General features: G+C 53.5%; 11 protein-coding genes across 11 annotated transcripts; 6 read left to right on the plus strand and 5 right to left on the minus strand.

The window, feature by feature from the left end:
- Window positions 1-610: 610 nt before the first annotated feature.
- J3458_020316 (uncharacterized protein) lies at window positions 611-3198 on the plus strand (the record flags this gene model as incomplete). Its single annotated transcript, XM_007812274.2, has 6 exons — window positions 611-1011; window positions 1077-1265; window positions 1335-1473; window positions 1523-2530; window positions 2590-2699; window positions 2757-3198. The coding sequence occupies 6 exons, from the start codon at window positions 611-613 to the stop codon at window positions 3196-3198; spliced, it is 2289 nt and encodes a 762-aa protein (XP_007810465.2).
- A 462-nt stretch (window positions 3199-3660) lies between these two features.
- J3458_020317 (uncharacterized protein) lies at window positions 3661-3999 on the plus strand (the record flags this gene model as incomplete). The annotated part of the gene is made up of 1 exon (XM_066121970.1): window positions 3661-3999. One exon carries the CDS (start codon window positions 3661-3663, stop codon window positions 3997-3999), a length of 339 nt encoding a protein of 112 aa, XP_065972960.1.
- Window positions 4000-4371: 372 nt separating this feature from the next.
- J3458_020318 (uncharacterized protein) lies at window positions 4372-4728 on the plus strand (the record flags this gene model as incomplete). The annotated part of the gene is made up of 1 exon (XM_007812273.2): window positions 4372-4728. One exon carries the CDS (start codon window positions 4372-4374, stop codon window positions 4726-4728), a length of 357 nt encoding a protein of 118 aa, XP_007810464.2.
- Window positions 4729-5551: 823 nt separating this feature from the next.
- J3458_020319 (uncharacterized protein) lies at window positions 5552-6781 on the plus strand (the record flags this gene model as incomplete). The annotated part of the gene is made up of 1 exon (XM_007812272.2): window positions 5552-6781. One exon carries the CDS (start codon window positions 5552-5554, stop codon window positions 6779-6781), a length of 1230 nt encoding a protein of 409 aa, XP_007810463.2.
- Window positions 6782-7219: 438 nt separating this feature from the next.
- Window positions 7220-9273, plus strand: J3458_020320 (uncharacterized protein). Its single transcript, XM_066121971.1, has 2 exons — window positions 7220-7796; window positions 7866-9273. The coding sequence occupies exons 1-2, from the start codon at window positions 7288-7290 to the stop codon at window positions 8836-8838; spliced, it is 1482 nt and encodes a 493-aa protein (XP_065972961.1). The 5' UTR covers window positions 7220-7287; the 3' UTR covers window positions 8839-9273.
- On the minus strand, window positions 9083-12539 carry J3458_020322 (uncharacterized protein; the record flags this gene model as incomplete). The annotated part of the gene is made up of 2 exons (XM_007812270.2): window positions 9083-11333; window positions 11387-12539. 2 exons carry the CDS (start codon window positions 12537-12539, stop codon window positions 9784-9786), a joined length of 2703 nt encoding a protein of 900 aa, XP_007810461.2. The 3' UTR covers window positions 9083-9783.
- A 1830-nt stretch (window positions 12540-14369) lies between these two features.
- J3458_020323 (uncharacterized protein) lies at window positions 14370-15746 on the minus strand (the record flags this gene model as incomplete). Its single annotated transcript, XM_007812269.2, has 2 exons — window positions 14370-15422; window positions 15495-15746. The coding sequence occupies 2 exons, from the start codon at window positions 15744-15746 to the stop codon at window positions 14370-14372; spliced, it is 1305 nt and encodes a 434-aa protein (XP_007810460.2).
- A 263-nt stretch (window positions 15747-16009) lies between these two features.
- On the minus strand, window positions 16010-16357 carry J3458_020324 (uncharacterized protein; the record flags this gene model as incomplete). Its single annotated transcript, XM_066121972.1, has 1 exon — window positions 16010-16357. One exon carries the CDS (start codon window positions 16355-16357, stop codon window positions 16010-16012), a length of 348 nt encoding a protein of 115 aa, XP_065972962.1.
- A 239-nt stretch (window positions 16358-16596) lies between these two features.
- J3458_020325 (uncharacterized protein) lies at window positions 16597-18069 on the minus strand (the record flags this gene model as incomplete). Its single annotated transcript, XM_007812268.2, has 1 exon — window positions 16597-18069. The coding sequence occupies one exon, from the start codon at window positions 18067-18069 to the stop codon at window positions 16597-16599; it is 1473 nt and encodes a 490-aa protein (XP_007810459.2).
- Window positions 18070-19011: 942 nt separating this feature from the next.
- On the plus strand, window positions 19012-20213 carry J3458_020326 (uncharacterized protein; the record flags this gene model as incomplete). Its single annotated transcript, XM_007812267.2, has 2 exons — window positions 19012-19153; window positions 19210-20213. 2 exons carry the CDS (start codon window positions 19012-19014, stop codon window positions 20211-20213), a joined length of 1146 nt encoding a protein of 381 aa, XP_007810458.2.
- A 453-nt stretch (window positions 20214-20666) lies between these two features.
- J3458_020327 (uncharacterized protein) lies at window positions 20667-21767 on the minus strand (the record flags this gene model as incomplete). The annotated part of the gene is made up of 3 exons (XM_007812266.1): window positions 20667-21326; window positions 21380-21446; window positions 21508-21767. The coding sequence occupies 3 exons, from the start codon at window positions 21765-21767 to the stop codon at window positions 20667-20669; spliced, it is 987 nt and encodes a 328-aa protein (XP_007810457.1).
- Between the last annotated feature and the right edge of the window lie 624 nt (window positions 21768-22391).

Genomic DNA, 22391 nt, shown 5'->3' on the forward strand with positions numbered 1-22391 from the left:
ACATTCCCCCGGCCGGGCAAAGCATATTGTGCGCATCTCCGCAGCACGCAACCATGATGGGAGAAGACGCCTTCACCTAAAATGGCCAGCAGTGGCCAGCAGCGGCCAGCATTCGATCACGTCACCAGGACCATCGCTAGCGTCAGCCGCGGAAGTCGGGCCCTCGCTGTGCTTTGCTGCCCTGTGGACCAATCACAGTTGGAGGTACGGCCTCGGTCGGTCGCTCCTACTGTCTCTGGTGCGCTGACGTGACAATTTGCGTTGAAGATGCGTTTCTGGTCTCTCTCGCATCCGGCCAGACGTGTGTCGGAACTTGGTCTTCAGCCTTTAATCATGTGTATAGTGTGAATCTATATTCTTGAAATATCTTCTTGGCTGCGGCGTTGCTGAAGATGGGTTGTCGAGTGTGCCGTGCGCGCAAGGTAGGAGCTCCTGAAAGAGGAAAGCTGCTGGTGGAACTCGCAGACAAAAAAAAAAGAAAGGTTAACCAAACACGCAGGTCAAATGTGACGGCCGCCCCAATGGCTGCCGCAATTGCGAGCGGCTTCAGCTGGAGTGTGTCGCTGACGATGGATCTACTCCAAACGGGAACCGAATTTCGCTGTCGCCCATGTCGTTGAGGAAAATCCGGACGTATCGGTCTTGCCAGAGCTGTCGCTTGTCAAAGACCAAGTGTAATGGCGACCGGCCGAAGTGCGCCCGGTGTGCTGCGAAGCTGATTCAGTGTGTTTACGACGGCGGCGCTGCGCCGAGATGGACTCGCAATCTGAACCGATCACAGGCGGCTTCCGTCGATGAGGATGATGGCAGTCCGACGGAGCGAGATGGCATGACGGGCATCACGCCGACTGAGACGGATGAGCGCGGATCGGTCCGAGGGAGCGTCAACAAGGTATCAGATGACGCTACCGAAAAAGCTTCTGTTGTGTCCGAAGCTGCTGCGACGTCCGTTACGGGTGCAACCTCGCAGAATGGATCAAATGAACAGTTGAGCTCGCATCCCTTAGCATGGTAAGGTCATGATGGGAGCCTTTAAACATGTCGGCTTTAAACGTCGCTGACCATCTCACGCCCAGGTTGCTATCTCCTGCCTTACCGGCAACTCGGAACCTCCGCCGGGTGGTTGAACAGTACTTTTCTAATGTCCATCCTCTCCGATGCTTCGCATTTGTACACAAGCCGTCGTTTATGCGCCAGCTTGACAAGGGCTTCAGCTCTGATGATGAGTCCGCACTTTTGCACGTCATTTGTGCACACGGTGCAAAGTAAGTCGGCTTTGCAACAGTTTATTTTTGAGAGAAAAGCGCAGACACTGACGCCATTGGTTTGTCCAGATTTCTCGTTCTGAGCACTGAACCAGGCGAAGCCAACCATCCGCCGTCATACCTAAAGAATGCAGGAAATCAATGGGCGAAAAGGGCTGAATTTTTGATGCTGGCCAATTTCGGAAAGATTTCAGTCCAAAGTCTCATGGTAAGAAGTCGCGGTGGCTCTTCGAATGAGGATGCTAACCAGGCCATAGACGGCAATTCTTCTTCATGATTTTCATTTCCGACTTGGCGAATATGGCCAGGCGCTCATGATTAGCGGCCTCGCTGTCCGAATGGCCCATGCCCTGAAGATAAACACCGAGTATAACTCGGACATTCTATGCACCGAGGAGGATAGTAATGCACCCTCGGTAGCGTCAAGAGAGAGTAGACGACGACTTATGTGGGCTTGTTATGTCCTTGATGCTTGGGCGGGCAGTGGTGTCGATCAACTCACCTTGCTACGAGAGAATGACATTAAAATTCAGCTTCCCAGTAACGAGCGAAACTTTGGGCTGAGGATACCGTCTGTCACCGAGACACTCGGTGTCGGCCATGTCTTGCAATTTCTCCCACCCGCCATCGTTCCGCGACGACCCGCAGCCAACATGGGCATCATGGCTTACTATATCCGAGTTGTGACATTGTGGAAAAGAATAGTCCGATATGTCAATCACTTACATGCAGGACCACCTCCCTGGCAGCCAGAGTCTCTTTTCGCGGCATTGGATGCAGACTTGCATTTATGGCGAAGAGAGTTGCCAGATTTCGTCGAGTACACCACCGAAACAATTTATGCACGGCTGGACTCAAACCAACTTGGTGCACTTGTGCTCATTCACTGCACTTATCACCATAATTACTTGGAACTTTTCAAGCTCACCATGCCCGACCTCTTTAAACTTCCCAAGCCCTTCACGTTCCCTCCAGAACACCAGGAATTCCTTCAGACAGCCCAAGCCAACGCTTATTATCATGCCCAGCAAATCGCGGATATACTAGCGGAAGCTGCAGAGCACGGTTCGCGACTTCTCTCAGACAGCTTGTTGCCATTTTTTGTCTACGACAGCAGTCGCGTCATGTTATACTACGTTGCCCGCCTGCTGGACCCCAATAGACCAGATGCAGAAGTTAAGCTGAGAGATGCGGTGAAGGCGGTGGAGAGCAACAACAGGATTCTGGGAATGATGTCCGCTTTGTTTCCAATCGCCCAGTCATTGGTAAGACGTCGAGGCCCCGACCCCTTTTATGCCGCACTAACCTCTTCCTTATTTTGTAGTCTGCAACAATTGAGCGATGGCTATCCAAGGTCCAGAAAACAGTGGCTCGCGATGACCTTTTGAGTAGTCTTGAAGCGGATGACCATCTTGAATCTCACCACTCAGCTTTGTAAGTTATTAAACCATGAGTTTCAACAGAATAAACATTGATAGTTTTGGCGCATAGACCAAACAACGCGAGCGGAAAGCAGGACAAACCGGGAGACTACGATCTCCCTCCCCTTTCTCTTCATTCACTCGCTCGCTCCGGGACCACCGAATCCGGTGGCTTGGATGGTGATGCCGCTGCACCAACCGCCAGCTGGAGCACTCAGAATCCTCATGCTGGAGGGCCGGCGTCCTGGGATGGAACCAGTGCTGCGGCTCACCAGCTCGTAGGCCTCAGCCAAGAACAGTCGGTGCGATCCAGTTTGCAGCATGAGAGACCAGTTCCGCTCCATCCACTTCGCAAATTTGGGGCAACGCAACCAATGTGTAATGCGCTTGACCTCGACGACTTGCAAAGCTTTTTGTCCTGGGACATGTACGGAATCATGGAAATGGGCGGCTCCGTCTCCAACGAGGATATGGACGACTCTGTATCGCAGTCTTGGACCGAAGCGATTTAGTGCTATCTGATGTTGAACTTGAAACCTGGAGCCGCCGCTTCGACATGCCTAAGAACCTGGCACGAACCCCAGAACCATGGCGCAGAAAAGAAATGTCCTGCTCATGATTGCGGACGATCTTGGGTGGGAGCAAGTTGGCACGCATGGATGTAAAGCGCTACAGACACCAGGCCTCGACTCGCTTGCGCCATCAGGTTCTCGTTTTGACATGGCCTTTGCCAGTGAGGCTTCATGTAGCGGCAGTAGGGCAACCGTTTAAACGGGATTGCATACGCATGAAAATGACAGCTACGGGTTGGTATTGGAACCCAATGGCTTTCAAACATGCAAGAATGCTGAAACCGCTCCGCAGGTTTTCAACGATATTGGCTGCAAAACTGGTATCTTGGACAAGCTTCATGCTGCGCAGGAAGAGAGATATTCGTGACAAACGCGCAAAAGAGCGACTCTCGAATCACAGCCATGTTTGCAGACCGGGTTGAGGAATTCTTCGTGGAAGCCAAAAAAGACGATCGCCCATTCTATCTGACGATGGGCTATGTTGATCTTCACCGAGTGCCGGCAAGTCGTGGAGGGTTTGGGAATGTGGACGGTAATTATGATGCCCGCTTAGAGGATTGTATTTTTAGCCGCATCGAAGTTGAAGTTTCCCAATTTGTGCAGGATCTTCCGGCGGTCAGACAAGAACTTGCAGAATACTACCGCCCCATTCACCGAATGGATCAGGGGATCGGCCTTGTCTTGGAGGCTGTTGAGCGACAGGGCTTGGCAGACGAAACCTTGGTACTCTTTGAGCGGTAACGGACTACCGTTTGTTAACTCAAAGACTACAATTTATGACGCTGGCGTGCGGTTGCCATTCATCATTCGTGTGCCAGGAAAGGACGCCGGCGTCATCAACGAGAACGTGGTGTCATATATTGATGTTTTGGCAACGCTCCTCGACTAGGTAGGTCGAGGTAATCGCCAGCCGTCTGAAGGCTGCGTTGGATCCTGTGAGGGATGATCGATCCTATCAATTGTGGACTCGACTACCATCCAAGAAGGACGGATCACGTATTCGGTTCAGACACTTTCCACGAAATCACCAACTATTGGCGTACGAGATACATGCGAAATCGGCGGTACAAATACCACCGCAATGTGTGCTAGAAGCTCGGCTTTCCATTCGCAATGGACGTGTACGCATCACTCTCCTTTGAAGCCATGCGGAATACGTCGCCGCCAAGTATTGGCAAGCGGCCGCTGAAGAGCTACATCTGCAGACCGCCGGAGGAGCTGTACGATTTGGAAGCCGACTCAGAGGAGGTGCACAACCTGGGCACGCTGGAGTATGATTCAGTGTTGAAGCAGATGTGGGAAGCAGTCGAGAAGTGGCAGACGGAGACGAAAGACTTGTGGCTATGGAAAGATGGTGTTTCAGTGCAGCGATTCAAGGAGATGGATATGAGAGGGATGGAGGTAGGATTCCAGATTGGCTTGACCTTGACGTTAATAATTCGAGACTGGGGCATGTCGAGAAGAGCCTGAAGACGTAATGACCAAGGTAAACATGTCTAGCCATACATTGAACTCGTTCTCTTTGGCGACCGCAGCGCTCTGGCAACGGGTATTGCCGTGTAGGGTTGTCTACTCGCGAGCCGTTCCCGTTGGGGAAATCTCGCGTGAAACAGTATGACGTAACAACCATTGCACAGGTCTAGATCCCAATCGCTATAGCTCCTCATTTCCCAATTGAGCCTGCATCCTTTTGAATTTCGTAACGGCCCCATATTTCTGTCTTTAAAGGTCGACGGTACTGCGTACTGCCCAAAGCCTTGCAAGTGTAGCGTTTAGTTACTACAAGAAAAAGCACCCAACTAGTACGGAGTAGATAGCCTTTGTAAACCAGTAACTAGAAATGACTAGCCCTTAGTAGAGCTCGGTATTTTTCGACGATGAGTTTTCATATTGCACCGGATCCTGGTCTCGTACGACAAACACACCTTGGCACGTTCAAATGGACATGGAGGGATACGGAGCGCAGTCCGGGCGCAACAAAATGCAGTTTAGCCGTTGGCGCATCGGCCTCCGCCGACGTCATCGATTGAGGAGCTTCGAAACCCACTCCCCGGAGCTGTCTATAAACGGCCATGAGCAAAACCTGCTCATGTGCCTTGCAACATGCGTGAATCATGTGTCATTAATGGGCAATAGTCATCTCTTTGTCCCTGCCAACGCCCAGCTGTAGCTTTTAAATACTTCAATCGAGCCCTGATCTTCGTCTTCCCAACCCACCAGTTGAGCACACCACCACCGCACGCAAGATATCGCACTCACCAAAGGTTTTCCCCCCGTGTCGCCGGAGCTCAATATGCTGTCGAGACAACTGCCCCGGCTCGTCACCAGACGGGCGCGCTTCCCCCAGCCCGCCCGCCGGCTCCGCTACCAATCCACCAGCACCGCCTCGTCCTCGTCCTCGCCGTCCAGCTCAAACTTTGCGACCGGCGTCGTGGGCGGCGTGGTCGGCGCCGCGGTCGTGTTCGGCGTCTACTCGTTCACGCCGGCCGGCCGCACCGCCTCCAGGCTCAACAAGGCCGCCGCAGAGGCCGCGAGCAAGTACGACGCGGCCGCCAAGGCCCTGCAGAGCAGCCCGCCCAGCGCCGACCAGGCCGTCGAGTCCATCAAGCGGTTCGCCTACTCGTACGCGGCGTGGATCCCGGGCGGCAGGGGCTACGTGGACGCGGCGTTCAAGGACTGGGAGGCGGTGCGCGACAGCCACAAGGACGAGGTGGACGCCATCGTCAACGACACGTACAAGAAGCTGGGGGACGTCTCCAAGGCGGGCCTGAGCCTGGAGACGGCGTCGAGGGCCGTCGACGTGCTGGCCGAAATGTCGAGGCGCATCGCGGAGCTGTCCAAGGACGCGCTCTCGGACATACTGGACAACCACCCCCGGGTCAAGGACAAGTTTGGCGGCAGCATCGACGAGCTCAAGGCCATGGCGGAGAGCTACGGCCCCGAGGCCAAGAAGCAGGTCGACCAGACGTGGGCGCAGTTCCGGGACGTTTTGGCCAGCGGCGTGTCGGACGAGAGCCTGGCCAAGGCGCGCAAGCTGCTCGAGGAGAGGGCGCAGCAGGTCAGGGGCCTGGGGGACGAGGCGTGGAAAAGGGGCATGGAGGCGGCCAAGCCGTACCTGGACAAGAACCCCCAGGTCAAGACGCTGCTCGAGGAGAATGCCGAGGCTTTGAAGAAGGGCAGTCTGTCGCAGCTGTTTGACCGGCTCCGCTCGGCTGAGAGGTCGGGCAGCGTGGATGAGCTGCAGGAGTACGTACGGGGCGCTGCTGAGAAGGCCAGGAAGGCGGCAGAGGGCTCCGGGCTGCAGAAGTACTTTGACGCGGTTCCGCAGGGCGGCGAGGTGGTGAAGAAGCTGCGGCAGATCGGGGACGTGGCGGCGAAGCACTGGGACGAGGGGGAGCAGCTGCTCAAGGACACGGTTGAGGATTTGAAGAAGGTGTTGGAGGACAAGGAGAAGAGGGCGCGGGAGATTGTGAGCGAGGCGGAGAAGAAGGCTGCGAGGGAGACCAAGAAGAAGACGGATTAAGCCGATGGTTTGCGTAGGCGTGTTTTTTCCCTTGTTTCTTTTTAATAATGACGTGATGCTCTTTAATACTTTGCGCTCTTTTGCCCATTTTGTGAAGCAGCCATTGTTGACTCTGCGTGATGTGGGTTTGTGACTTTGCACATGTACTCCGTACCTCTCGGAGATTTTCAGGTGTCAGTCCCAGCTGCCAGTCCCGCTGTCACTTGGCACAATATCCCGGGTGGAAGCGAAGACACGGGGCCGAAGAAATCGCCCACACCATTGGCTGATTCCTCGGCCCTGACCGACCTCATCGGGCCCGAACAATAACAAGAGTCCCTGATTGGCCGGACCCGCTCAAGCGGCCGGTCGTGTACGGTGTAAGTGCCCATCGCGAGACGTCCATGTATATATATGCATCACCACCTGGACACGTTTGTTCCAAAGTTGGAGCCAATGCATCCATCCTACAGCTGGCGGCCCTCGCACTCACTCCCTGCTCTCCTGTTCAAGGCCGTCAAACCACCATGGCTGAAAAGCAGCCCGCCGACAATGCGGACCCCGAATCCGCGCAACCGTCTTGCGCAAACACAGACTCCGAGTCCCCCAAGAACCCCGACCCAAACCTCGTAGCATGGACGCCTTCGGACCCCGAGCATCCGCGCAACTGGCCCCGGCCCACCAAGTGGAAAACCACATTGACCGTCTCCCTCTTCGTCTTCATCTCCCCCATCTCCAGCGCCATGATTGCCCCCGCGCTGGAAGACCTCGGCCGCAGCCTCGACATGAAGGGCAACGTCGAGGTGTACCTCTCCCTGGCCATCTTCATCCTCGCCTACGCCGTGGGACCCATCTTCTTCGGCCCCGCGAGCGAGCTGTACGGACGAGTGAGGATCCTGCACATCACCAACCTGTGGTACCTGGCGTGGAACCTGGCGTGCGGGTTTGCCAACACCAAGGCCGAGCTGTTTGTCTTTCGCTTCCTAGCCGGCATTGGCGGCAGCGCGCCACTGGCCGTGGGCGGCGGCGCAGTGAGGTGAGTAGGGGGAAACGTCACAAGAGCCCCCAATCGTCTCCGACCCAGCTGACACGCACGAAAAAAAAGCGACATGTGGAAGCCCGAGGAGCGCGGCAAGGCAATGAGCACGTACACGCTGGGCCCGATGCTGGGGCCCGTCATCGGCCCCATCGCCGGCGCCTTCATCGCGCAGTACTCGACGTGGCGATGGGTCTTTTACTCGACCAGCATCGCCGCGGCCGTCGTCCAGGCCGTCGGCCTCGCGTGGCTGCGGGAGTCGCACCCGCCGACCATCCTCCGCCGGCGGCGGGACCGCCTCGCCCGGGAGACGGGCAACCGGGACCTGTACACGGGCGAGGGCAAGGAGACTCTTGGCCGCACGCTGCTGCGCGCCGTGCAGCGGCCCGTCCGCATGTTTGCCACGCAGCCCATCGTCGCCTGCATCGCCGTCTACATGGCCTACCTCTTTGGCACGCTGTACCTCATGTTTGCCACGTTCCCCGACATCTGGACCAAGGTGTACGGCCAGTCCAAGGGCGTGGGGGGGCTCAACTACCTCTCCATTGCCATCGGGTGCTTTGCCGGCATCTTCCTGCAGCTCAAGATGGTCGACCGCGTCTACGGCGCCCTCAAGAGCAGGAACGGCGGCGTGGGACGGCCCGAGTTCCGCATGCCCAGCCTGGCCATTGGATCCGTCGTCCTGACCGTCGGCCTGTTCTGGTACGGATGGAGCATCGGCCACGCGCACTGGATCATGCCCGACGCCGGCGCCTTGCTCTGCAGCGTCGGCGTGATTTGCTGCCTGCAGGGCATGCAGATGTACATTGTCGACTGTTACCAGACGTACGCGGCGAGCGCCATGGCCGCGTGCGCGGTTCTCAGGAGCTTGGCGGGCTTTGGGTTCCCCCTGTTTGCGCCGTACCTGTACGAGGAGCTGGGGTACGGCTGGGGGACGAGTATTCTGGCCTTCTTCAGCATTGCCATTGGGTGGGTGGCCCCCGTCATATTTTGGGTTTGGGGGCCTCGGCTGAGGGCCCTGTCCAAGTTTGCGGCCGGGTGAGGATTGTTGAAATCGCATGCCCAAAGTGACCGGAGGGCGGAGGAATCCGGAGAGGTCATTGAGTGGTGTTTAGCGCCCAACACATGTTTGTAAAGCTGGACGGATGTGAGTTTTCTTTCAAGGATTGTCGCAGACTTGTACTGTGGTTTTTGGCTGGCGGACTCACGGGGAAGTTATTTCATTCAAGGACTCATTGTATAACTAGATTTATATAGACTACATCGCAACTTGGACAACTTTTGGCATGAATGGCATTGCACTAAACGTTACGCCAGCAGCTATTTAGCGCTGGATTCTGAAGATGCCTCAACGTCTCGCTGATGATGGCAGAGTCACTATGTAGGCTGGTCAAGATCTAGAAGAGTGATTCTTGTTTCATTTCTGTATGAATACCTCCCGTCATATCTACTATAGAACACTTCTGTATGAAAGAACCGTCGGGAAGAGCACTGTGCGTTGGACTGTGTCCGGTACACCTGCTTGCGATCGTCCGCATCACAAGAATGACGCTTCTTGATGCGGGTTATACATATCTGAATGCCTAGAAAGTGGACTAATACCTATAAAACGGTGTAATTATTAGCTTTATACGAAGAAGAAGAAGAAAATTGATAGACATTGCAAGCACTACTTGGTACACAGGGCCAAAGGACCTACAGTCTGTAGCGGAGTATGTTTACCCACCAAGAAAGTATACACTAGTATATTAGAATATAAAGCGTAATAACCAAGTACTTGACTTGATTAAATACTTTTTACCACTTATTACACTATAGTATGTAATCATATAGAGCGTGACAGCCAGGTCACTAATCTGGCCAAATACTTTTTGCCCCCCACCGTAAAACCGACAACATGCTTCGGCGATGTACCATGGCTTCAGTTACACTAGGTCTCATATCCTGCCTGTGTCATGTAACCATGGGACCAGAGGCACCTGCAATTCTATGTCGCTAGCACGAGCGCCTGCCGCGCGTAAATATTGATACCCTCCTTGGCCAAGTCCTCATCATCCACTGTATCCAACGTCCACTGCGCCGGAAACACCCACTTTATCCATTCAACGCTCCAATTTATCGCCGCCAGACATCCGTCCGAAATCTCTTCATGCCAGTGCCAGCAGACAGCCATCCCGAGAAGTGCCACCGGAATAGATATAAAGCAGGGGACTAGCACGGCAGCTTCGGGCCATCTGGTGACTATAAAGTACAAGGCCACGCCTGTGAAACCAAGCCAGAGGCCTCCCATTAGAAGAAATAGAAGGAGCAAAACTGGAATAATCACCATGGAAAACATGGTCATGACAGCGGTGAAGAAGAATATAAACTTGGCGATTGCACGATTGCCGACCGTGTTTAGACGCCTAGAGGCCGTGCCTGCGCCGGGAGCAGAAAACCGATTGATGATTGTTGCTCGGAAATGCAACAGTACGATACGGAAGGAGGGTGATCGCAGTGATATCCGGATTAAATAGGTCGCCAAGGCAACGACTGATAATGAGAGGCCCCAAATCCAGATTCGTGGCGGGGCCGATGTGAGCTCGGAAACTTGCATGGAGAAGACGGACGTAATGAATGACACGGGAATAAAAAAGAATGCCAGCTCGGTGAGTTTGTTAATGCCAGACGTCTGTTCAATAACCGTTGACGACTGGGCAAGTGTCATTGACGACACTAGCAAGTTCATTGTCTGTTCACTTCGACGCTGCAGATCCTGAACGTCTGCATTCAATTCTTCAATTTCTTGCTGAATGTCTAGGGTTGCTTTCAAAGTGGCCCCAGACTTTCTCAAGTGATTAGACCAGTCACGCAATTCTTGCAGAGTAGACCGCATCCAGGTAAGATTCTGCCGCGTGGAGTTGCCAACAGATTCGACAAGCTGTTCGTACAGCGTTGCTGTCAGGTCATTATCTAAATGATCAAGCTGCAATCGCATCTCTGCCAAAAGCTGCCAAAAATCGTCGAGAACAAGCCGGTAGAGTAGAGCCGGAATAGGCGATTCATCACCCAAAAGTGCTTGTGTTGGAGTGGCAGTCAGAAGACGCTCTACTAGATTGGATGTTGAGAGTGCGTATTTTCTGGCAAAGTCCCGATCCCTAGAATGAGGCTTGGGATTCTTATACTCAGCGCGCAATTCATTGTTGTAGTCTTGATCGTACTCGTCATCACTGGTAAGCCCAGACTCAGACCCAGACTCGAGATTGATGCCCAATTCTTCATCGGTGGCTTCATTGCGACGCGACTCCTTGGATCCAGAGGCCTTTTTCTCATTTCTTCTTTGAGTCAATTGTTCCTTTCGTTTCTTTTTGATTTCTTTTTTAGAGATCAAGGGTGGGGGAGGGTCGAGAAAGGTCTCTTCTACGCCGGCGATGCGCCAAAGATCATCGTCAGTATACGATTCCACCTCGATTGCTCTGGGCATGAAGGTAAGAGAGGGAATTGCCTCGTTCGTTATGCCATCCTTCATTCGACGTGGGGGGTCGAAGACAATTATATCTGCATGGCATGATTAACATGGGCTGTTTCAACTCTTAGATGCAGTGTTTTACCTATCCGCCGGCCTTGCTCATCTGCTCCAGACCAGTAGCTGGCGCCTTCTGGAGCCACGACTCTCAAATCGCGGTTCCTCCATGCCGTCACATTCTTGGGCAGACCGTCAAAGGTACTGTATGCGCGGTAGATGTTGGAGTCTTTGGCTCTTGAGTATAAGTCCTGTGGCTTTTTCTTGGATGACCGTTTCGCCAACTGAGCGTTTCTGAGTAGTCTGCGCCGCGTCATGAAAAATCCGTACTTGTCCAGAAACACATCGCGTTCGACTAGCCACCTGCCATCGCCAAGCCGGCACTCGATCTCGTCTTCATTGAAGCCCTTCTTCCCCAAATAATGCATTAAGCCTAGCCGTGCCCATCTAACATGTCCCCAATTCCGACCTTTAGTTCTGCTTGGAGTATTCCACTGAGTACGTTGACCGATGCCCGGGAGCGAACGATGACGAAAGCGAGTTTCTCGTTCCGCCCAATTCATCCATACTGCGCTCGAGACTTTTAGTTGACTGTCGCTTGCGGCGTAACCAGAGTTCGTGAGATGGTCAAACCAAAATTCTGGATCAACCGCATACAGCTGTCCCAAGGCACCCATGACAAACCGACTCAAGTCGTTCACCATCAACACTCGAACCGCGCATTCCTCCGGTCTTTCCTGCAAAGCGACACATAGTTGAGCTATTTCGGTAGTAGTCGTTTTTAGAGGTCCCGATTTGTCGTTGATGTAGTCAAGGATGGTAATTGTGCTGGACGCAAGGCCTTCGTGCCGCTCACGTCGGGTAATGCTCAACCAGCGGGGGTCCCAACGCGCACGATTTTCCAGATTATTCATGTAAATTTCCGAAAGCGTTTCAAGCCAATGAGATAATTCCGGCAGCTGAGATCTAAAACCAGTCGCCTCACGATGGCTCTGGGCATGCACCGTAGTATTACACCGGCCGCCTTCCCTCCTTGGTGTGGCCTCCGTATCCACTGGATTCTCCTTGGGCTGAGTTGATGACCATGTCGGTGTTGGAGACTCTGCCGGGCTGTCAGCATCCTCGAGAGAGTTGCGGGGGACGTTATAGTCTGGGTTCCAGCGCTGTGATTGAGGCCATTCCAAGGCGTATGTATGCAAATCGTCAGCCCGAGCCGCAGAAGCTCGTGCTCTCCGAAGCATCTTCGGCTGAAGTTGCGGTGTACGGACGTGCAGAAGCGGTGTACAAACAAGTTGGGGGTCTTTTACTTGGGCAGTCGGTAGTACTGGTACTGCTGGACGTTATGAAGAATTCGCGAAGATGCCGGAAGAGGAGGAAGTGAAAAAAATCCCTCTTGTCAACTAATGGATGTTCAGCCGCGATCTCGCCGCCTGGGACCAAACATCTCATTTATTGTGGCTTCCAATTGACGCAAGCCCCTTGTGCAGCCGAGACGCTGACTGCATACAGGTAAAATTGTTTAATATTGTGACCTGACAGATGGAGCGCAGTCCATCCCAGGACCTAGGGTCTTGCGAAGTAAGCGTCCTGTAAGAGCTAATTACACGCCAAGACGTAATTTGCTGTTTACCAAAGGCTTGCTCTAGGAGTCTACACTAGGCATTGCCGAATATTGTAAGCGCCTTTGCCCTGGTTGGTGCAAACTTCAGTCGCCAAGCGTTGAATGTTGCGGGACGTTGCGGGTAGGGCGGGTTCAAGTGTCCTTTGATGTCCACCGTGATCCACCTGGGCAAGGCTCTACTGAATTTCGCCCAGCCACAGCGGTTGCGTTGTCGTGCGCACTGCGGACGAGGTGACGGCAAATAAGAACCGTGAGATGCGGGCGGCACCCCTTTGATTCGCGTGCCTCATATTGCCGTTTTGGCCGTTTCCGTCTGTTCTATCTCGAACGGGTCCTGGAACCGCTGCTTCTACGCAGTTGACCTGGCTGCGGGCAAAACTCGGTCGTGGAGTCGGGTCGATAGTAAGGCGAAGAGACTGAGTCGAATGGTCAGTCGGAGGCGCTCTTGATGCGAGAATGCAATTTCCACCTTTTTTCAGAGTCAGTCGACTGCTCCGCGAGTCCAATCATTCTTCTCGCTCAGGCGCGGATCTTCGGGATCTGAAAACTCCGTACCTTCCTCTGTCCTCAGGTCTTCAGTGGGCTGTCAACGGTGATACTCATTTGGGTCAAGTGCGGTCCGTTACGGCCGCCGCTCGCAATTGCAGCTGGCATCAAGTGGCCAGCTTCCAGCTTTCTATTGATTTTTTTTCCCTGCCCATCTCTTAGCCACCAGCCTCGCCAAGGGAAAGAATAGCCCGACGCATATTTAGATTCTGTATACTTAGTCAATACTCCTCCGTCTCATGGTTTCGCTTCTCTCCACCTTCATGGCATGGCTGTTCAAAGTACCAGGCTCGTCTCTTACCCAGGAGGCGCGCTATAACCCGCCTGCAGCTAGCTGTGTCGCCGCATGGACCTGTTCTTTTGTCCAGATTGCCATGCTCTTAGTCAATACAACCGGCCAGGAGAATATTGCCAGCGTTTCCGGGCAAGTTCCTCTTCTCTTTGGCTTGATTGTTGCTGGTGGCGTCATTCCCGATGAAGTCAACTACCAAGACATCAAACTCTTATATCAGCCAGACTTTTTGGGGAGGCTTGGGGGGTCTATTCCGCAAAAGACATGCGCCATCTTGTGGCAACTTGATGCGAAATGTGTCATGTAGCGTCTGGTGCACTTGCGGAGACGTCGTTATCATACAGTAAGCTAGATATTCCGCTACAAGACGCCTAACCACGGTGGTGTCGCGTACCGATTTTCCAGCATTCAAGACGTTTTTCAACATTTAGGCACCACTTGGTATTGCAATTACTGCAGTAATTGCACATCCTAGTATACACTGCAACTATAGTGGCACAGTGTACAGTTTTTACGCTCTGCTACGCCCCGGGGAATAAATACACGTCAGTCCCATGCCCACGTTTGTGACAGACTGTGAAGCTCCTTTACATGCACAGATGGCCCCCCTTATCAAGCATGCAACTTGCAACCAACACAAGGTTGAGGCGGCAGATTTCCCACATAGATATCCGGTCTTTGCGGGCCGGAAACGTTGATGAACCCAACAGCACCCTTGTCTATGCGAAAAATGGCATGGTCAACAATTGTATAGCTGCCCGGGACAACCATCTTCATGTCCACAATGCTCGTGCCACCGGGCGGCACGCTCGTCGTGCCGACAAACCGCGCCGGCGGGCTCACCACATCGCCGTCGCGGTAGCAGTTGAGGAAGTGGCTGCCGATGACGTGGAAGGCGCTGGTGAGATTTGGTCCCGCGTTGCCAAAGAAGATGCGCACCGTCTCCCCGACCCTGGCCTTGAGCGGCGCGTCTCTCGTGAGGGCAGACTCCCTGCCGTTGAAGACGACGGCGTTGGGCTCCTCCCGCAGCCCTCGGGGGTACGAGAACTCGACGACGTTCAGGGGGCGCCCGTCGTCGTCGAGCCCCGGCGGCTCGTGGTATATCTCGCTCTGCATGACGTAGTACTCTCTGTCGACGGGGGGCAGGTCCTGCTCTTCCGGCTGGACGTACATGAGCCCGTACATGCCGTTGGCCATGTGGACGGGGACCGGCGCCGCGGCGCAGTGGTACACGTATAGCCCCGGGCAGAGGAGCTTGAACCGGCCTGTTTTTGTTTCGTTTTCCTCTGCCGTGGTGAGCGCCGATCCGCCGCCCGGCCCGGCGAACGCATGGCTGTCGATGTTGTGCGGATTCCCCGTCACGTCGCGGTTCGTCAGGGACAGCTCTACCACGTCGCCGACTCGTGCGCGGATAAAGGGGCCCGGCGTGGTGCCGTTGAACGTCCACGCTTCGTACTTGTACTGATTCGTCACTTGGGAAAGGGAGGTGATGGTTTGCAAGGGCACTCGGAGAAGCACGGCATGCTTGCGCGTGATGGCTGGCGGGACGTTGGGCGCCGTTGTTAGTCGGGCTTCCTCTACCGGAAGCTTGTCGACGTCTGTTTGCGCGTCATCAAGTGATTTATAGTACTCGACGCTAGGGAAGACACCCTGGGAAGAGGAAGCCTGAGTTTACGTCAACAAGCGTAGGAATTTGGCGGGAGATGCCTTGACCCCTTCTCAAGTTGAATCACGTACGAGGTTTCCCGCGGATGCGTTACTTCTCCCAAGGAGACTCAAACTGCTGTCTCGACGAAAAGCCGAGTACGCCAAGCCACCCGCACATATAAAAGCAAGAACGACCATCTTGCGACTGCTTGAGAAGTTTCGAGCCGCCGAGGATATCGGCCGGATCATCGCCGTGCGTCTCGACATGGCCGCATTTCGCATCCCGAAACTCGCCATCGGTCGGCGGCCCACGGCAACAGAGGTGTAGAGCAAGTGCCGCATGTTGTCAATAGAACAATATTGAATCTTGTAAGCATTTTTTCCTTCAAGTATTTTCACTTGTTTTGTCGAGAGAGTCCGGGCCTTATGAACCGTCTCCCAATGTTACACCCGTGGCCCATGATTCTCGACGTCAAGTTGTGTAACCTAAATGCCAGCTTATAGCCAGCCATCTTCTGTGGCACTAAGCCTTCAAGGCAAATACTAAAAAAGGTGATGCAATACAACGTTTTGAGGGGGGACTTTCAACGCGGTACTGCTGCTGTTTAACGGATGCATGTGCTTGTCAGCAGCCAATCTTGGTAGTATGGCGTCATGCACGCAACTTGAAGCTGATCAAGATGAGGAGAAGACGGGACTACCGGCCCGTTTCCCCAGATCTCTGAACGTTTTCCGCCAAGGTGCAGGAATCCCGAAGCCCGATACCGACCGAGAATCATCCAGTGATTGCTACCCAGCGGCGTTGACTGCTGAAGTTTGTGGCCGGCACAGAAATACTGGGCAGGTTGACCAGATCCATTCCGTTTGAACACCGCTAGAGTTGATTTCCGAGGAGATGTATGATTCGAGAATATCCACCTCCCTGATGCGGTTCCTGGCCAAACAGGCTGCATACCTCTGCGTCAGGTGTTGGGGTATCCAACGGCTCGAGCAGGGCCTAAACGATGCCATTTGGAGTAATATTGACATGGCACAGGGCCGTTGTCTGCCGTCCAAGCCCTTTTTATGAGTCAGAAATGGTCATTTGGACTGCACCTGATTTGTAAATGTTCGTCGACACTCGCTATGGTGTAAACATGAGCAGGATGGAGACACCACCCATGCATCACGATGACGTAGCAACTCGCATTGGTCAGAATATTGAGCTGTACTCGGGCAGTACGTTGTAGCACGCTGCAGCCCTTATCCTTTGCGACTCGCTGCCGCCATCTCCAGCACGAAAAGCATCGGGGGTTGCGCCCTGGACACCAATCTGCAGAGGCAGCTTCAGGACGAGGTTCGTGTGGGCGGCTCCAAGGGAAATCGTGAGCCGTAAGGTATACACCCGGGAGATGAGGCATGAATCAAACGACGGCGGGAAGAAGATGCTCTTGTCGCCGGGAATGCTGAACTGTATGTCCATGGCCGATGTGAAGCACATTGACGGTCTGGCGCCGCCATCCTCGTCGGTGCGGTGGCGCGTCAAGATCTCATCAGGTCGGTTGAGCGTGTGTGAAGGATCCAGAGGATACGATGCACGCCGTCGCTCCAACTCCGCCGCATCGGCATCCTTGGTCCAAACGAGTCCCTCGGCCTGCTCGTCAAATAGTCTGGAGCTCGTCGTGTGTTGGAACGGTTGATCCTCGCTTCTGCCCCAAGTTTCAACACTGGGGAGCCGATTGAGGGGCGAGATATTGAAAAAGGTCGTGGCAATAATCTTTCCTGACACTGACTTGATGCGTGGAGGCGAGTAGAGCGACGAATCAGGGGCGAAGACCAGCTTGAGCCGCACCAGGGACCATGATGCCCCTGTTTCGTCTGGCGACAGCATCACGGCCTTGGGTTGTGAAGCCGATGCCGTCAGTATACCTTCGCGCCCCGTGAAGAAGGCCTTCCAGAGACATTGTGTCTTGCAAAGTACATATCGACGATTGTCGGCGGCGATGTCGAGCGGCGCGTCTTCGGGACTTATTGGAAGAATCCGGATCGTCTTGTACGCTGCGAATAGGCGCACCGGTATAGGCGGCTCCAACACGTGTCTCGTACCAACAGCGATGATGCTGTACACGATCCTCGCCCCATCGGGGCTCTGGTCGTCGCCGGGGCAGAATCCCATCGAGGGGGGGAGTCGTAAATGACGTTCTTGGACTGCCGCGTTCTGGCAACGGTGTCGACACGAGCCCATGAGCAACTGGGCGGGCACCACGAAATGAAACGGAATGGTGTACATCTTGCCGGCTTTGAAGAGATGCCCCGTCGGAAAGGAAGCTTCGTCTATTGGCATGCACAGCTTCAGAAAGGACTTTGTTGCGCACACAGGATCTGGCTGGACGACGTTTCGGGTGGCCGCGCTGCCCACGAATAAGATGTCGATGTTGTGGAATAAAACGTCGGATGGTGTAGAAATCGTCACATGGCCGGAGATGAGGCTTCCAGGCGTGTATATCTTGTAGGTGTAGTGCTGGTTAATTTCGATTTCTGCCCGGATTTTGTTATGAGGACAGCTCTCGGGACAGATGGTCTCTGTGATCTGGGCAGACATTGTTGTCATAGGGTGGCCGTCACCGGCGCCACGGCGGTTAAGAGCATTCGCATACTGGTTTACGTCGGGTGATTCGAGATTCATCCTTTGCGTATATGAGGAATATACCTTGTTACGGCATATTGCTTCACGGGAGGTTGAAAGAGGTGAGAAAGGTCAACGCAGCAACTCTGGCCTTTGCCACCCGCAGAAGCGAGGTCGTCGTGGCTATAGCACAGAACTGCTGTCTGCTATCGGACTATCTATTTGTTCCCCAAGCCTCTCAAATTTGTGGCGCGAAACTTCCAATAATGTCTCGCCCGACTATCCTCTCTACCCGACAACAACTTCAACACTTGATACAAATTACACTTACAAAATCATAAAAAATATCGCACAAGATGCTTTCTTCCACATTGGGGCCACGACTCTCACGAGTATCTCCAGCCTGGCCTTGAAATTCATCCCTTGGCACCTTGCCCAGCTGTTGCAAAGGCACACTGCAAAATCACTCAACCACTCAACCCACATATGCCCTCATCATGGGGTCAAGTATCTTGATCGACACATGCTGCAATCTATACGAGTAAAATGTTTCAAATTTATTTCCAAGTACCCATTTAGAGACGCTCAACCCATAAGGAATTTGGCATTGGCGACACTCCAGGGGTATCGACTGGGATGCCTTTTGGTCCGGTTGCTGATCGAGAGAGCCGCCCGCTTCCAAATTGGGACAGTTTCAGCATTATAAGGCTTTATGAGACAATGTCTTTGATGAAATGTTGCGCCGTCTGACCCGGCCACCATGGGCGCCGCCTGATGGCTTTTGATTCCAACATCAAAACCCGACGTCCGAGTGAATGGGCTGACTTGAGACCAAGGCTGCCCTCGGAATTTAATCGTCAGATGACACAAAAGACCGAGTATGTTCAAAGGCTTGGGAGACATGTCTTTCTGTAGTACACCTTTTGTTAGCCGTGAACTACCTTCCAGCGACCAAACTCGAGTAAGAAGCAGGATTACAGCTGTAAGCCGACACCCGTCACGATGATCGCTTCAATCCAAGGCTTTGGCGAAGACGGAGCCAATGGAAATCTATGTAATGGGACGTCAAACGGGTTACCAAAAAATGCTGCAACAAAGAAAAACAACTGGCAGCAGCCGGGGCCGGCCGCATTCGACTTTCGCAGTATGTCCGAGTTCCCATGTTCCCATGAAACACACAACATGGCTGATTATGCACAGGCGACATAATGACTACACCCACTGCGCGAATGCTCGACGCCATCGCCGCAACCACTCTCCTCGACGACGACTTTCGACAAGACCCCACGACGTTGGGGCTCGAATCGTGGGTCGCGCAACTGACGGGCAAAGAAGCAGGTCTGTTTGTCGTCAGCGGAACGATGGGAAACCTCCTCAGCATTAGGACACATCTCCAAGGCCCTCCACACAGCGTCATGTGCGACTACAGAAGCCACATCGTCACGCATGAAGCTGGAGGCATCGCGAGCCTCTGTGGTGCCATGGTTCAAACCGTCGAGCCGGCTAATGGGCGCTACTTGACTCTGGAGGACCTCGGCAAGAAACTGAACAGAGGAACCCTCGTTACGGACTGCCCGACAAGGCTGGTATCGCTAGAGTGTCCCCTCGGGGGTGTCATCATGCCCCTGTCCGAGTGTCAGAGGATCAGCAAGTGGGCTCGGGAGCACGGCGTCTTTATGCATCTCGACGGAGCTCGTCTGTGGGAAGCCGTTGCAGCCGGGGCGGCATCTTTGCAGGACTACTGCGCGTGCTTTGACAGCGTTAGTCTTTGCTTTTCCAAGGGCCTTGGAGCTCCTATCGGCTCCATCATAGTTGGAACCGAGGTGTTCCGCGAGAGGGCCAGGTGGCTTCGGAAGTCTATCGGCGGAGGCATGCGCCAGGCTGGAGTTGTGTGCTCGGCAGCTCGAGTAGCTGTGGAAGATACCTTTTTGGGTGGTAAGCTGCAATTGGCGCATTCACGGGCGAGGCAGATTGCCCGTCTGTGGGAGGGATACGGTGGCAAGCTGCTCTACCCGGTTGAGACAAACATGGTTTGGCTGGATCTTGACGCTGTTGGGATGAGCGAGGAGGATTTTATCAAGAGGGGCGAGACATTTGGACTTGGGCTCATGGGAAAGCGGCTAGTCGTTCACTACCAAATTAGTGACGAGGCGGTTCGCAGGTTGGATGAGTTTCTTGGAAGCTGTGTTGTTCAAAGCACGTAGCTAAACATGACTTGGGGGAAGGCTATGTGTATAGTGGGAGGCATAGAGTATTCAACCAGCTCAAGTACATGGATATTGCGCTCTATATTATAATATATCGTGTTGCGGTATATATGTTGGTGTTCTTTTGCAGTATACTCGTCAGGCAAATATATTCTTCCACAAACTGCATCATTCAACAGCATCTGCATCCGCAAAGCCTAGAGCTTCTACGTGGAAGTCAAGGCATCGTTAAGATGTAGCTATCTGGATAAATTGTTTGCCCTCCAGTTTGAGCCTGTGGTATTTCTGCCATTGCAACTGTAATAATTATGATGCGACATGGCTAACGTGTAATGTAGTTAATGTCTTCCATTGAGCACAGAGAAGAGGCATAAACTGAAGCAAAACATCTTCTCATTTCAATGGAACAATACTCTTTTACACGCCAGTTATATCCGCCCTCACGTCACTCTAAACTACAATGCTTTCCATGCGTTCCATACCGCCTGTCAAAATGGGCATCTTCTCCTGCTCCTCATGCGTCTCCCTAAACACATCAAACTTTTCATCGTGCCATTGCTTTGCCGAGACGTGGCGCCCAGTGCTGTCGGTGAACTGAATGTTGTCCTCGGCTCGTAAGAAGTAGGCAATGCTGTACCGGTCTTCGTGCTGCAGCCCACGGGTGGGAATAACCTTGTGAACTGCCGACCGGAGGCGGTTACCAGAGAGGAAGCGCAAAGTATCACCGACATTGATGATGGCATGGTGTGGCTTGGGAGCGACGAATCTCCATCCGGCGGGCTCTCTAGACAGCACCTGAAGTCCCCATTGCTGGCAGAGGAGGAAAGTCAAGGTGCCGATGTCGGTGTGCTTGTTGTGGCCGACGCCGAGAGCGAGGGTGTCCTGCTTGGGGTAGCGGAACATGGAAAGGGTTGTGAGGGATCGTTTGCCTTCTCGATGAAAGTCGACCAGCTTGGAGGGTTTGTCGCTGTTGAGACAAACGTCCAGCTGGCGGAGGATGCTCATGCATACATGCTGCGCGGCGTCGGTGAAGCGGAGAAAGAGCTCGTGGTTTTCTTTGACTGAGGGCGCAAGGTTGCTGTCTTGTCCCAGTAACTCATTTCTGGAGGCCTGAGTGCTGGTTGGTAGGGTATTCGGTTGTGCTTGGGATTACACGATCATACCTTGAGGGACTCGTAGTAGTCGAGGTGATTTCCGTCTGCGCCAGTTGAGGTTGCAACGGGCTCATAACTATTCCCCAAGGCTTAGTCGTAGCTTATGACCAAGACCCTCTTGTGGTTTCAAAACTTACCCATGGGTGTCGCTCTTGCGATCATCCTTCATTTTCTCTGCTACATCCTGATGAAAGTATCTTGCCATGAAGTCAAGGACGGCTTGCCAATCCTTCAAAAAAGTCTCATCGCAGCTCAGATCCAGATAGAAGAAACCTTGGCCCTCACACGCCGCGACAAGTTTGTCTCTCTCACTGGCATCATTGCACTTGAGTCGACCCCAGTCAACGACACTGAGAGGTGCTTCAGGGAGAGATGTCGGCTCAGAATGTGCACTCATTGTAGGAAATTTAGGTTTAGATATTTGGAACAAGATTCTTCTTCAAGTGAAAAGCAGAGACGATTTGGGATGCTCATCAATTGTCAAGCGAATACATGTGAAGGATAGTCTTGCAATTATACTCTGCGACTGCCTGCGCCCACTTTCCATCCCTTGGCATTGAACACTTCACTAATTGATCTACGCCGGTTTTTATATTACTCATGTGGTGATTTAACCAGAAAATGGTACCATGGCAGTCATCCTCTCGAACTACTTTGAATCTCCATGGTCGGCTTTAGCCTGGTCAGCACATTGCGTTGGCCGATGGAAAATCAGCAGGAACAATTCATCACCCGAAGCTTACCGGTCAAGTTTCCTGCGGATTTCGGGCTCTGCAAAATACTTTCAGGTGGAAATGCTGTTCAGGGTAACTTTTGGGAGTTCTTATGCCAGCCAACTCCGGGTGCGTCGGCTTTTGTCTGTGAATGAGGCAGGTATCGGATTTTGCAGGCCGCCCCCCCCCCCCCCCCCCCCCCCCGACGGCGGAAAGACGGAAGACACCTAATACATGGCTCACACAATGTTGCTGATGCTGTTACTATGTAACATATTGCGAATTCATCATTGAATCCGTCCCGCGAT

This window comes from Metarhizium acridum (genome assembly GCF_019434415.1).
Source record: "Metarhizium acridum strain ARSEF 324 chromosome Unknown scaffold_573, whole genome shotgun sequence".
Taxonomy (NCBI): domain Eukaryota; kingdom Fungi; phylum Ascomycota; class Sordariomycetes; order Hypocreales; family Clavicipitaceae; genus Metarhizium; species Metarhizium acridum.